Source organism: Cucurbita pepo, chromosome 5, assembly GCF_057944985.1.
Source record: "Cucurbita pepo subsp. pepo isolate OVF chromosome 5, ASM5794498v1, whole genome shotgun sequence".
Taxonomy (NCBI): Eukaryota; Viridiplantae; Streptophyta; class Magnoliopsida; order Cucurbitales; family Cucurbitaceae; genus Cucurbita; species Cucurbita pepo.
Window position 1 is genome coordinate 14,236,186 of NC_141802.1, and position 13,561 is coordinate 14,249,746.

General features: G+C 36.1%; 4 protein-coding genes across 4 annotated transcripts; 1 reads left to right on the forward strand and 3 right to left on the reverse strand.

The window, feature by feature from the left end:
* Positions 1 to 984: 984 nt before the first annotated feature.
* On the reverse strand, positions 985 to 2,571 carry LOC111794476 (DNA sliding clamp PCNA). The gene is given in 5 exon segments (XM_023676510.2): positions 985 to 1,266; positions 1,269 to 1,458; positions 1,561 to 1,658; positions 1,756 to 1,908; positions 2,205 to 2,571. Coding segments are annotated over 5 exon segments (798 nt in total). The 5' UTR covers positions 2,524 to 2,571; the 3' UTR covers positions 985 to 1,228.
* A 539-nt stretch (positions 2,572 to 3,110) lies between these two features.
* On the reverse strand, positions 3,111 to 6,308 carry LOC111794440 (calmodulin-binding receptor-like cytoplasmic kinase 2). The gene is made up of 6 exons (XM_023676459.2): positions 5,755 to 6,308; positions 5,404 to 5,651; positions 4,964 to 5,132; positions 4,791 to 4,880; positions 4,257 to 4,555; positions 3,111 to 3,577 (listed from the first exon to the last, which is right to left on the reverse strand). Exons 1-6 carry the CDS (start codon positions 6,011 to 6,013, stop codon positions 3,248 to 3,250), a joined length of 1,395 nt encoding a protein of 464 aa, XP_023532227.2. The 5' UTR covers positions 6,014 to 6,308; the 3' UTR covers positions 3,111 to 3,247.
* A 3,008-nt stretch (positions 6,309 to 9,316) lies between these two features.
* LOC111794506 (uncharacterized) lies at positions 9,317 to 10,391 on the reverse strand. Its single transcript, XM_023676546.2, has 3 exons — positions 10,134 to 10,391; positions 9,658 to 9,798; positions 9,317 to 9,558 (listed from the first exon to the last, which is right to left on the reverse strand). The coding sequence occupies exons 1-3, from the start codon at positions 10,320 to 10,322 to the stop codon at positions 9,418 to 9,420; spliced, it is 471 nt and encodes a 156-aa protein (XP_023532314.2). The 5' UTR covers positions 10,323 to 10,391; the 3' UTR covers positions 9,317 to 9,417.
* Positions 10,392 to 11,602: 1,211 nt separating this feature from the next.
* Positions 11,603 to 13,474, forward strand: LOC111794423 (protein OCTOPUS). Its single transcript, XM_023676432.2, has one exon. The coding sequence runs from the start codon at positions 11,713 to 11,715 to the stop codon at positions 13,444 to 13,446; it is 1,734 nt and encodes a 577-aa protein (XP_023532200.2). The 5' UTR covers positions 11,603 to 11,712; the 3' UTR covers positions 13,447 to 13,474.
* Positions 13,475 to 13,561: the final 87 nt, after the last annotated feature.

Here is a 13,561-nt window from a genome sequence, read left to right on the forward strand (position 1 = left end):
CATTAGTTTGCCATTTCTTAATCTTCCTCTTGATCATAAGAGAACCTTTGGCATTCTCATGAACCAAGCAGTCATTTGTGAATTGATTTTCATCCCTTTCAGAAAGCTTACTCTTACTCATATGGTTTTGCTTATACCCTATGAGAGCCTATGTGATGCGACCTTTGAAGCTAAATTAAAAATCAATCAAAGTAAGATTAGGGTGTACATTGAACCCGCCCATCCGAACTTACCTAACTCGAATTATAAGAGTTCGAATTATAAGAGTGGAGTTGGATTGTGTTCGATTAATTTTCTGAAATTGAATAGTTTTGGTTAAAGTATCGGGTTCATTAGACTAAATTTCGAGTCGAACCCAACAAAATTTTATAAAATAACTTCATTTTTAAACACATTATTCACATTATTTTTATAATAGGAATAAACTAATAAATAATCATCCATAAGTTAGATCTTAATTTTAAGAATATGATTTAAATAGTTTTGATTATGATTTATACATGCATCTATTTGAGTAATTTTAAAGCATGTTGTAAGCCATGTTGAAGCCATGTTTGAAACTGTGAATTTCTGTTTTTGTGTTTGTTGGAAAGTGAAAGTCTTTTTAGGCTTCTTTTTACTCTCTAATACTGAGTTTTACTAAAATTATTCAAAATGTTTTTATAAGTGGATTTAGTTTAATTATATATTTCATGTTATTTTTGAAGAGTGATTATAAATGAATTTTGATTCGTTTGTGAACTTTTATATCTTTTATTTAAGGTTGTACGAACCGTAAATAAATAATTTTTTTTTAATAACTAGACAACCTAACTGAAAAAATAGAGGGTTGATTGAGTTAAGTTGTGAAAAATTTTAGATTGAGTTAATTACTAATCCAATCAACCCAACTTTTGGATTTATCCAAAAAAAAATTTCTCAATCTAATCCAATTGGACTCAAGTATAAAATGGATCCAACATTTGCGGTCTTTACAAAAATGTCTTCCACGACTCGTAATTACTTATGGTTACAATTATATTGGCCAAAACATTCAATCTTCATCCCTCAAATATTGCATATCAAAATCAAATGATCATATGATGAGAGGGGAAATTGTTAAAATTGTAAGCTCAGAAACAGGAAAAGTACGTATTGGACAAGAAAAACTCCTAAAATACAACTAACTACTCTACTGCAGGAAACGTCCTATATGGATTTATGAAACAAATGGCAACTGAATATACATTTATACCTGAGGTTTTGTCTCATCCTCATCATCTTCTAACTGGGATCCATGTAAAATCTAACATGTCCCATCTCTGCTATTTTGTACTCAACAACGGCAGGTAGCTCAGAAGCCAGGCTGATGGTAACTGTATTAGATAGGGGTGTAGCCTTGGTGAATAAATTCATATACCTCAAAGAAAATGTCAAAGAAACTGGCTCGTTTAACTCTATAACTGTTGCTTCTTCTGGCTGCATTCCCCAAAATTGAGACAGATCAGATCAAAATTCAGTATTCAAAAAAGAATTAAGTTAATGAATGCAGAACTCTGAAGTGTTAAGGCGCATGCAGACCCTGGCTACAGCAGCGTTCTGGCTGCAAACAATGTTTGCAGATCCTATATCACCTATTGTTGAGAACGTGACATCTTCCCTCGTCACAGAGATTATAACTGCAAGAATCGGTGAAGTCAATTAATTTTTTCATAATCCAAGAATTTGTCAGGTAAATCAGATAAAACACTGAAAGGTAAAGGTATTAGGATGTACCAGTATCACCAATGTTGCTGAGATCTTTGCAAATTCTAGCGAACTCAACGGAAGGCATTTTAACAATAGCATGATGCTCTAAATCTGGAATTCCAAGTAGCTCGCTGTCGATGTCCATCAATCTCATCTCAAAATTGGAAACCTTGCGTTGGGCTGATACCATGGATGGGACGGACAAAATGTAAGAAAGAAAGCATCAGATACTAGCTTCAGATCCAGAGTCCGATGCACTTCTAGTTAACAATCATTGAAACTGACCTAAGAATCATACTATGTTTAGAGACGAAATGAACCTTGAGATGCAACTACGATTACTTAAATCTAACAGATCAAGAAGTTCAAAAGACAACAGAAAAATAATCCGATAATCTAAAAACTACATAACTACGAGAACGAGGTTCTAAAATGATTGAAATAACTAAAGAAAGACAGAAAGAGCAAGATCATACTGGGGCTTTCAAACACGAAAGTGATAGTATCATTGCCGTCATCAGCCTTGATTCTAATGGCATCATCATTGCCGGCACACTTGAGCATTTTCGACATGTTGTTCAAGTTCATTCCCACGGAAATGTTTCTGTCGCAGCGATATAGTTCAAAGGCCTCCGCTCGAAGGAGAAGAACCACCAGGGTAACATGGCTCGAATCCATGGCCTGAAGCGAGCATCCAGTGGCGGAATAATGGAAGTTTGCATCGGTCACAAAATCTTTGATCGACTCCAGGACCTTCTTGAGGAGCGAATTCTGAACAAGATGAAGTTCCAACATTTTCAGAGAAATTACAGAGCAATTGCTGGGGCTGGGTAGGGTTTGGAAAAGCGCGCGAGAAATGGGAAATGAAATTGGCTTTTATAGCGATGATTTGTGAACGCAATTTGAATAGGGAGAGTTCGATTTGACGTGTCCGGTAGTTTGATCGTTCCCGCCATTCCTTGTGGGCCGTATTTCTACGGTAGGATTTCAGTTTGGCCCATTTACCCGTATACTGGGCCTGCCGCTTGGGCCATGATTTATTGCTTTTTATCATTTAGGCTCATTAATGATGGGCCAAGAAATTTCCCTCCTTCCCATAATTTCCACTGCGGGCTTGACGTTTGGCCCATGGATTCTGGGCTAGAGATTGTTTCATGAGAACGCTTTGCTTTGAACTTTCTCAAAAGGCCTCCTAGCAACGGAGATGTAGTCCTTACTTATAAACCCACGATCATTCCTAAATTAACCAATGTGAGACTCCCTCCCAACAATCCTCAGCATTTGATAGACGGGATCTTGATTGTATGGCTAACGACGAGGAAATTGCACCAGTTTCATTCACGTTGAGGACAAGTTTACGTGTGAATATACGTTTAGAAATATCTGTCAAAATCAATGTAACTCAAATACAAGTGAAGACCGAGCGTAATTCAACTAATGAATGCATAATTATCGTATCTAAGACTTCTTGACCTATGGACCATAATCCTTAAAGATGAGTCTCAGTAGTATTGGTAACTTATGCAGAAACAAATTTGCTGTACAAATCTTTGTCATCTTTAATGCCTAAAGAAACATAAAGGTTATCTCTTGCATTTCGAACGGGAAATTCTGCTGAACGAACAGACTCCGAGCAAGAGGACGATAGTAATCTATCTCGATATTCCTTTCGGATTCCCCATAACTCCTCTCCAATAGTTTTCATGGATGGTCGTGACGGTCTCGATGGATCGAGGCATCGGCGAGCCAATTTGAGCATATTCTCTGTGGTCCGTGTGGATGCAGAAGTCCTTCTCAGTCTGGGATCCATGGCAACCACAGCTTCTCCTTCATTCAGCTTCTGCATTGCCTGCGTAAGCAAATTTTTATCATGTCTTCTATATGATTATGATGTATATTTTGTTTGAGCTCTGCTTTGGAGTTTGCATGGGATAGGTCTATATGGAGCTGTTTAGCTCTTGGTTGGACTTAGAACTAAGAAGCTGAGCCAACATTTGACATGGAAATATCACAAAATGGCCTAGTAAAAAGATACCCTTCTCATACACGTTCTCCAATCACAAAGTTCCTTTTCCACGGGACGTATCAACGCCTAAGTTAGTTTGTACGCACCTCGACTGATCTTATAAGCCAGGCGCTTGATCCTACTCTTTCATTGTTATGTTCATCTAAAAAGAGAGGGAATATAGAGCCCAACTTGAAAACAAGCGAACTCTACTCCTATCACAATAAGGCTTATCTAAGACGTATTCCATCCACGCAACGCAGAAACGGCTATAGTTCTTTTCGAGCTACTCGACCCATTAGTTCCAAGAAAGAAATTCAAAACAAGACCTCATGATACGGTTGATTATCGAAAATACTCTTAGTATGTCTTCTGGATACTCCAGAAAACTTAAAAGACACTTGGATTTTACTTGCATGAAATCTAGAGATCATAAACACAGTTGAGCCAGTGTGCGCTATAGCTGAGGTTTTCAAGGGAATGTAATATAAAACTGCAGGGTATAAGGGAGCAAAATACTTACCCATCTTATGGTTACTCTTTCTTTGACATCTCTTTTTGATTCAATTGGGCGTCTTCCTGTCATGAGCTCTACCAGCAACACACCGAAGGAGTATACATCACTCTTCTCAGTGAGCTGATAAGTCCTTAAGTATGCAGGATCCAAGTATCCAGCTGTTCCTTTAACTTGGGTCGAGACATGCGTAGCGTTAGAATCTTCTGCAACAAGGCGTGCAAACCCGAAATCGGCCACTTTTGCTCGTAGTTTCTCAGTGATTAGGATGTTTGTAGCCTTTATATCTCTATGGATTATTGGCGCATCTGTCAGTTTCATAATAAGAATTCAGATTCAGATTTCTCTCTGCTTCATCAGTTACTAGATAGTTGAACTCAGCAACTGAACAGCATGAGCTAGTTTGTTAAAAATTGTCTTTGTCACGTTCAAAATCACTTCCAAACATGCTTGAACAGTAGAAATTTTAGTTTATATTGGATCTGCACTCCCTAACCATTTCTACGAAAGCTATCAAATGCGTTACGAGGATCGTGTGCATACCGTTGTACATGTGAAGATAGGTGATAGCATGAGCAACATCAATGGCAATGTCCAGACGCTCTGCAATCTTGAGCACGACTCCTCGCTTGCCTGGATAAACGAGTTAATCTTCTTGACATTTGCTCCTCTGAACATATCAACAAGATTCAAAATGATTCACCAAAATTGCTTACCATCGAGATGCTCCCGCAGATTTCCGTTACCAACAAATTCAAAAATAATAATCCTCTCATCTCCTTGCTCCAGATAGCCATACAAACGAACCAAATTCAAATGTTCGATCCTTGACAAAGTTTGTATCTCATTCCTGAACTCTGCCAGCAAACGCTTCTCGTGCGCATTCTGCCAAAAGTATCAAAATTCTGTCATGCGCGCAGAATTGCATCGTATCGATTTTTGGAATGAAGGGAACTATAAACCCTAGATCGATACAAATCTTAACCCTAAGCACTTAATGGTTAGATTAAGATCAATATCATCATTCAGTTCATTGTCAATCTCAAGTTCTATCACGTGATGGACTCAACTGTTACGTAACTTTGAAGAATGTAACAGAAACCTAATCAACAATGGAGAGAATCGACAGAATTTAACTTGAACTTGAACTTCGTACCCTTCTGGCTCGCTTTACGGCAACAAGAGATCCGTCTTTGAGCTTCCCTTTATACACCGTTCCAAATGCTCCAGCTCCAACTACATTCGCAGCAGAGAAATTATCCGTCGCCTTGTAAATTACGTCAATCGAGAATCCTGCAGATGCGAAAAAATCGCTGGGAAAGGTAGACGACGAACCGTACGAAGCATACGATCCATAAAACTTCAAAGGCGACGAGTTCCTCCCGAAGCTTCCCGACGAATACGCTACACGTGAAAGAAGAACAAAATCAATTTTCATATCAATAAGCCAATTCACCGCAATAAATATATCAAAAAAAAAAAAAAAAAAAAAAAAAAAAAAACTCACAGGAGAATTCTCTGCGAGAATTATTATCTTCTCTAGCGCCAATCACAGTACGATCCGAAGCGTTCTGCTTCCGACTGATGAAAATAGATTTAAAGAATCCAGAAACTCGATTAACACCAGCTTTCACATACTTAAACGGAAATACAGATTCATGATTCTTCCGCTTGTTTATAACACCGGAACGGCGTTCGTTTCTGGATTTGGAGTTCTTCGATCTCTGAGACTGGAATTGAGGGCTAAAGAAGTCTTGGTTCTTCATTTGCAGAAACAAAATTCTGGCGTTTCTCGATTCGGAAATCTGATCATGATTTTACTTGTTTCTCAAGAAAAGAGATGATTTGTAAGCACTGAATTTTTAATTTATGAAAGACTGGGTCTGTTTTCTTGGTGAAGCAGAGAAGTGGTGTAATGCTACACTTTGAAGGGTAAACTTGTCTTTATAGTTTTGACAATTTGAAAATGCCACAAAAGTCCTTGCTTACGCTTGAGAGTTCACGCTTTTGCGCTTGACTCTGTCCTGGTTTTTCATCGCCGGCCGCCGCAATTATGCTGTGTCTCTCTTCCTCCTTCTTTTACACAGGTTACTCTGTTTTTTTGGTGAAATTACAAATTTAACCCTTAAAAAAATAATAATTTTAAAATTTTAAATTAATTTTTCTATTTTAATTAAATTAAAAACTATTTGGGATTATTTTATTTATAAAGTTTTATCATAATATAAAATTTTTAAAAAAAGACTAAATTATATATATTTTTTTATATTAATGGTATTAAATTTTTATTTATAACAATTTTTATTGGAATTTCATTGATGAAATAGAAAATAAATTAAAAATAAAAATAAAAATGTCAATCTAATAAAAATAATAAGCATTTTCACTTATTTAAAAATAGAAACTGTTTATTTATTAATTTAATTATTGTTTTTTTTTTGTATAATTTAAATAATTTTTCAGGAATATTGGACAATTTATTTATATTGCCATCAAATTAAAATCTCTATATTTTAAATTTTGTCTATTAATATAAAATTTCAAATAATTGACAAGTATTTAATAAATTCGTGTACATTTTCGATATTATTTAAAAAATTTGAATCTTTTATATTTAAAATTAAATGGTCTTAGATTTATTCTATAAAATTTAAATTCTGGTCATTCGTCCATTAAAAAAATGTTTAATATGTAATTTTATTCCATTTATTTTTTAAGAAAATGCTTATAAAATTAAAATTTTATTGATTATTGATACTCAAGTACCAATTTAATTTTAAAAAAACAATTTAATTCATGCTATTTTCAATTTAATAGAAATTTAATAATAAAACAAAAAGAAAAGTCTAAAAAATCATAAATTCCAAGCATTTTTATTTTTTAAATTTCTACCATATTTGAATAGAAAAAAAATGTATAATTTTCAAAACCTTATCGTAGAGGTTACTTTTCGTTGGTATTAGAATCAATGATGGCTACCATTTTGATTGAACGTCTTTCGTCATTGGTACTCAATTGAAACTGAGTGTATTTAACTTGGTTTGGAGATTCCACATCAGTTGGAGAAGGGAACGAATCATTCTATATAAGGGGTAGAAACTTCTCTCTTGCATACGCGTTTTAAAATCACAGGCCAAAGCAGACAATATTTACTAGCGGTGGCCTTGAGACATTACAAATGGTGTCAAAGCCAGTTACTAGACGGTGTATCAAGGTAGGGCTAGACCCTCTCCATAGTTATTACTCAATACATAACAGGCCAAAGCAGAACATCGATATTATCTATTAGTGGTGGGTTTGTGATATTACAAATGGTGTTAGAGCCAGTCACCAGACGGTGCGTCGAGGTAGGACAAGACCCTCTCCATAGTTATTATCCTATATATAACAGGTGAAAACAGACAATATCTACTAACTCTACTGATCAACACAAAATTGGCTAAATATACGTGAAATTAAAAAAATTAAAAAAAAAAAAAAAAAAAAAAAAAAAAAAAAAAAGACAAAAATTATGGTTGCTAAAATTAACAATAAAGTCTAATATCCATCATTTTATATCTTAGAGTAAAATACAAATAAAGTTACTATGATATGATTCCAAATTATATTTACATATTACCTTATTTATTCAAATATTCAAAACTATTTAACCTTCTACCACACCAATTTATATATATATAATAGTTAAAATGTCATACAAATAAATTATATATTTTTTTAAGATAAGATATATGAGTTTGAAAGAGTGAATTTGACATTTTTAATTAAATATTAGGAAGATTAAAATATTGTAGACATGACCCTGAAAAACTATAATTGATGGTAAATAGTAGAATTTATTTTATAAATATTTGAGGACATAATGAAGGTGTGGAGTAGGCTATGATTCTAAATATTTTAGAATTGCATTTATTACCAACATACCTCTATTGTCTACACCAGTAATTTTTCCCACTATGTATAAAATAATTAATAATAAAACAACCTTAAAACTTAATATATTATAAAAAGAACATTAAAGGTTTAAATAAAAGTTTTAAAAATATTATTAGTGTTAATTCTAAATAAAACCCTTAACCTTTTGTTTAAAAGATGTGTTTAAATTAAATACATTTTTCAAGGTAATTTTTTTTGTAGTACCCTTAAAATTAAAAAGGGAGATTATTGATAGAGTGTAAATAAACTTTCCAACAATAATAAGTGAGTGAAGTCTATTCGTTATTGTGTTTACGGCCAAACGATATATGCTTGAGCCCCTGGCCCCGGTTTAAGGAGAAAGTTTTAGAAAACGGGGTAGAGAGATTTCGAAAGAGAGTTTTGAAAACAAGATTTGAGAAATTGAAATTGGTGTCAAATGAGAATGTAAACAATCGCTTACGGCCAAACGACATATGCTCGAGCCCCTGGCCCCGATTTAAGGAGAAAGTTTTAGAAAACGGGGTAGAGAGATTTCGAAAGAGAGTTTTAAAAGCAAGATTTGAGTCAAATGAGAATGTAAACAGTCGCTTACGGCCAAACGACATATGCTCGAGCCCCTGGCCACGATTTAAGGAGAAAGTTTCAGAAAACGGGGTAGAGAGATTTCAAAAGAGAGTTTTAAAAGCAAGATTTGAGAAATTGAAATTGGTGTCAAATGAGAATGTAAGCAAAAAAAAAGCAACAAACTTACTGGATAAATATCAGGTAGGGAGAAGTTTTTTTGTCCATATGTTAGCGATAAAACATTTTGAGTATTAATGTATATTCCATGATATTCTTAAAAATTAAGGTTGATATTCTTAAAAATTAAGGTAGTTTTTAAAACTTTAAGGATATTATTGAAATTTAATATATTTTTAGACGTACAAATAATTTAAAAATAAAAATAAAATATATATTTTAAAATACTTCCCTTTTTTAGGAGAGATTAAAATTAAATTTTATCAATTTTATCAATTTTATCAATTTTATCGTAAAATAATAATAATCATGAGTTTAATTCAATAAATGATAAATATGAATTCAAAAGAGTATTTTGTTGGTTAAATTGAAAAAAAAAAAACAATAAATCTACAATTTAGCATCGGTAGTGATGAACGAACTATGCTCAATATAAATTTTGAATATGATTATGTCTGCCAAGAATGCTGGATCAGAAAATCAGTGTTCAAATGAATTTCTCTACTTTCAATCACATTTTCGATCGTATTCTGAAGAACGAGTGCCTTCCTTCTGCAACAATTTCTCCAGTCGTTTTGTTCTTAATAATCACACTGGCTCCATTGTAACGCTCTTTCTGCCCTAACAGCCTCGACGTTATTTCCAATTCATCCTGCAATTTTCACAAACAATTTAGATTTCATCGTTCTTGCTTGTTTGTTTTAGGGCTCGTGAAGTGAATCTGAGTAGCAGAAGAGAGGATAATACGTACATCGACATCGGCGGTCGACAAGTATGCGATCGAAATGTCCACAGAAACCAGCGTCGGTGGGGGCTCTTCGTAGATTACGGTGCTGCCAATTTCATCGACTAGGTTTGCGATCGCACCTGAAGCCAGCTTCCCCGATCGATCCTGAAACGACAAATCGATGACAAGAGGCGTTGCAATTAAGGAAAATAAAAGCACTCCCCACAGATTTCGAACTCGATTGCACAATACGATACAAATTCAATCGTTCCGAGAAAATTTTGCATCGAGTAATTTGATTTCGATTTCGATCGAGCGATTTGAGTGCTTAATTTGAGAAATCAGCCTCTCCTCTTTCTTCATCGAGTGATTCTCTCGCAGAATAACCGATCGTCAATCGATTTCGCAGCGTTTTCATCAGAATTCAGAAATACCTCCAAAATTAGGGCAAATAAACGGCGAAGGATCTAACAGTCTAACAGAGAGTCGAGTGTTCTTACTGTGAGGCGCGGGGGGACCTTGAGAGTACAAACGATGAGTCCTGGTTCGACGCGATTGACTCGGATGCCTCTGAAAGAAAAGAATGTGTAGAAGCAAGAATCTCCGGCAATATTCCGCCGGCCGTCGAGTTTCTCGACGGCGTCCGCTTCCTCCGGAGTCAATTCCAAAAGCTGCTTCGCCTTCTCCATGGTTTCCTTTTCACCTCTCTTCTTCGATCTTGGCTATCAGAATAGGTCAGATTCATTGAATTATCCAGTGCGACGCAGGAGCACGGGAGTTTGGTGCTCCACCAATTAAAACAATTGATATCGCACGCGCTCCAAATGGACGGTGGATCCTTATTTTCGGGATGGACAGTTTCTTGTTTGGACGTCCGACGCAGAAAGATTCGAGGAATCCCATGAAAAGCATGTGAATAATCAATTTATATATATATATATATATATATTTAAAAATTTTAAAAATAAAATCGAAAAAAATAATTGCAATAAAAAAAATAATTAAAGATATAGAGAGCAAACAAAAATGGCATAAACAATAATTGACATAAAAACCAAGCGAGGTGGGTTAATTGTCAATTCCCAATCCAACTCCAAGCTTTTTTGTTGTGGCTCTCAAGTTGTTGAACAACCCGATGACCGGATAGCCAAGTTCCAAATCGCCATTATCATTCTTGCCTACCCACCGAACCCAAAAAACAAGACGGTTGTAGGTCCACACGTACTCACCCCCTACAAGACCCTTTCAAATAACCTCCTGTTTTCTCTCTATTTAAATCACCCGTTATTTATGGAATATATTTTAGATATTATATTTTAATATTATTTGCATTTGATTTACCATATATTTTATTTTATTTTCAATATTTAATTACTTTATATTTTACTTAATCAGAATTATTGTTATTAATTGAAATAATTTAATTAGGGTAAAAATAAAATCCATAAAGTTTTAATCTTTACCCCTCAATGTCACTAAATTTAATTTTCAACTCAATAAATATTAAAAAAATTACCTTATAAGTTATCGAATTTAATAATCGTATGATAATTAGTATTTTATCCACTGAACTAAGAGACTAAAACGAGAAAAAGAAAATTGCTCGGGAATGAAACTATTTTAAAGTTAAAGCGTTCAACGTCTCGTACTTTATATTTAATTTTATCTACTAAAAATGAAGATAATTAATGTATTTATTACATAAATGTACCGCGGAAATAAGACGATAATAATGGGGATACAATAATATGCGTTGAACGGATATTAATTTAATAAAATAAATAAAGGTATGGATGTAATAGAAGCGAGTGAGAGGCACGCGCGTAGGGATTACAGACCTAGAGGGTGGGGAAGAGAAGGCTATGGGATTTTATTAGTAAAAGAAATTATTATTAATTAAGCAATTGAGAGAGGGTTTAGTGAGGGTTTCTTCGGAGCTTACTTTTGTTTTTCCGTTTCTTCACTCTCTCCTTTTTGTTTCTAACCACTTCTTCTTCTTCTTCTTCTTCTTCTTCGGATTCTCTTCGTTTTTTCGATCTTGATGGCTATGCGCCATGAGAGTATTTTGTATCTTCAGCTATGAATCTGCAGAACAAAGCTGTTTCTCATCGGCTTTCTAGTTGTCGCCGCCATCCTAGTGAGCCGGTGACTGGATTCTGTGCCTCCTGCCTCCGAGAACGCCTTGCTGGGATTGATTCCGATACGCGGCAGGAATCGCCTGTTTTGAACCAGCATTCTACGTCTGAGCTCCGGCGGAGTAAATCTTTTTCTGCGGCGAAGCGTGAGGTCGGCATCGGACGACCGGAGGTGCAGCATCGGAAGTCGTGCGATGCTCGCTCTGGTAATTCGTTGTCGGACCTTTTCTGTCGGGAAGATAAGCCGAGATGTACGAATCGGGAGGTGGAGATCGAGTCTGAGAATTTAGGTTTTGAATTGCGTGAGGTTGTGGCGAAGGAGAGGCAATTTAGGGCTTCTGAGGGGGTAATTGGACCGGCTCTGGATATAATCGACGATTTTTCTGGAGAGGATGCTGAGTTCAAGACGATGAAAGAGTTTATAGATCTTGAATTTCGGAGGAAGAAGAATGCTGGTCGCGATTTAAGAGAACTTGCAGGGAGTGTCTGGGGAGCGGCTTCAGTCTTCAGCAAGAAACTCGGAAAATGGAGGAAAAAGCAGAAAATGAAGAATCTCGGTAATGATACCGATGTAGGTGCGGCGAAGACAGAGGCTATCAAACCGAGAGTGCTTGAAGTCAGGGAGACTCGTTCCGAGGTTGGAGAATACGGATTGGGAAGAAGGTCTTGTGATACAGATCCAAGATTCTCTGTCGATGCAGGTAGAATGTCGCTGGATGACTCACGGTATTCGTTTGATGAGCCAAGGGCTTCTTGGGACGGGTATCTGATTGGAAGAACTCATCCAAGGCCTACGCCGATGGTTTCAGTTTTGGAGGAGGCCAAATTACCTGGGATTGGATTTGAGAAAGACGATCCTTCTGATGAAGCAGAAGGATCTCCGATGAATGTAGGCGATAAGATCCCTGGTGGATCGGCTCAGACTAAAGATTACTATATGGATTCATTGTCTACTGTAAGGCGGAGGAAGAGTTTCGATCGTTCAAGTTCACACAAAAAAGGGGCCTCAGCGGATTTCGATGACTTGAAATTAATATCAAACGCAAAGGTATCTCCTGCAACTACAGAGTTGTTCTATGGTGCAAAGGTGCTAATTACAGAGAAAGATTTGAAGGACTCACAATCAAAAGCAACCAGAGATGGCGATTTGAGTGGCACCAATATTACTTCAAAAGATTCTGTTCCTGATGCGGCTGGGATTGATCGAAAGACGTTCAAAAAGGTGGATAGATGGCGTAAAGTGTTGAGTGTTTTGGGTATGTTGCAGAAGCGAAGTGGTGAGAGCAGCAAGTCTGATGATGAAGAAAGCTGTGTTGGTGGAAATGTGGTTGATCGGCCTTTTGCCGCCGAGTCGTGGGAAAAGCTAAGGCGTGTTGCTAATGGAGAAGCAAACGGTTCAGTTAGCCAGAAGCTCATTCGTAGCTACAGCGTTAGCTGTAGAGATCCCAGCAAGCTAGCTGGGTTTAATGGTGGTGGTGGCAACGATTCGAAACTGTACGGTTTGAGGCGAAGAGACGATCTTACATTGCAGAGGAATCGGAGTGTCAGGTATTCCCCAAATAACTTTGATAATGGCTTATTAAGGTTCTATTTGACACCATTGAGAAGCTACAACAGAGGCAAACCAGGAAAGAGCAGGCCAAGAAGCTCTCCTTTCAATGTCAAACATCCCACGTAAAAAGGTGCACCACTTCTTCTTCTTCTTCTTCTTCTTCTTCTTCTTCTTCTTCTTCTTCTTCTTCCATTAAAGCTTGTACTGTAAACATTCTATAAATTAGTTGTTCTCGTTCCTC

Bases quoted from the DNA above. Each gene is read 5' to 3' on its own strand.
- LOC111794440 (XM_023676459.2), bottom strand. From the start codon at position 6,013: ATGAAGAACCAAGACTTCTTTAGCCCTCAATTCCAGTCTCAGAGATCG. The intron at 5,133-5,403 runs GTACGAAGTTCA...TACTTTTGGCAG, and splicing joins CCGTAAAGCGAGCCAGAAGG to AATGCGCACGAGAAGCGTTT. The intron at 3,578-4,256 runs GTAAGTATTTTG...TTGCTTACGCAG, and splicing joins AAAGAGTAACCATAAGATGG to GCAATGCAGAAGCTGAATGA.
- LOC111794506 (XM_023676546.2), bottom strand. From the start codon at position 10,322: ATGGAGAAGGCGAAGCAGCTTTTGGAATTGACTCCGGAGGAAGCGGAC. The intron at 9,799-10,133 runs GTAAGAACACTC...TTGTCGTTTCAG, and splicing joins AGGTCCCCCCGCGCCTCACA to GATCGATCGGGGAAGCTGGC. The intron at 9,559-9,657 runs GTACGTATTATC...TGAAAATTGCAG, and splicing joins TGTCGACCGCCGATGTCGAT to GATGAATTGGAAATAACGTC.
- LOC111794423 (XM_023676432.2), top strand. From the start codon at position 11,713: ATGAATCTGCAGAACAAAGCTGTTTCTCATCGGCTTTCTAGTTGTCGC.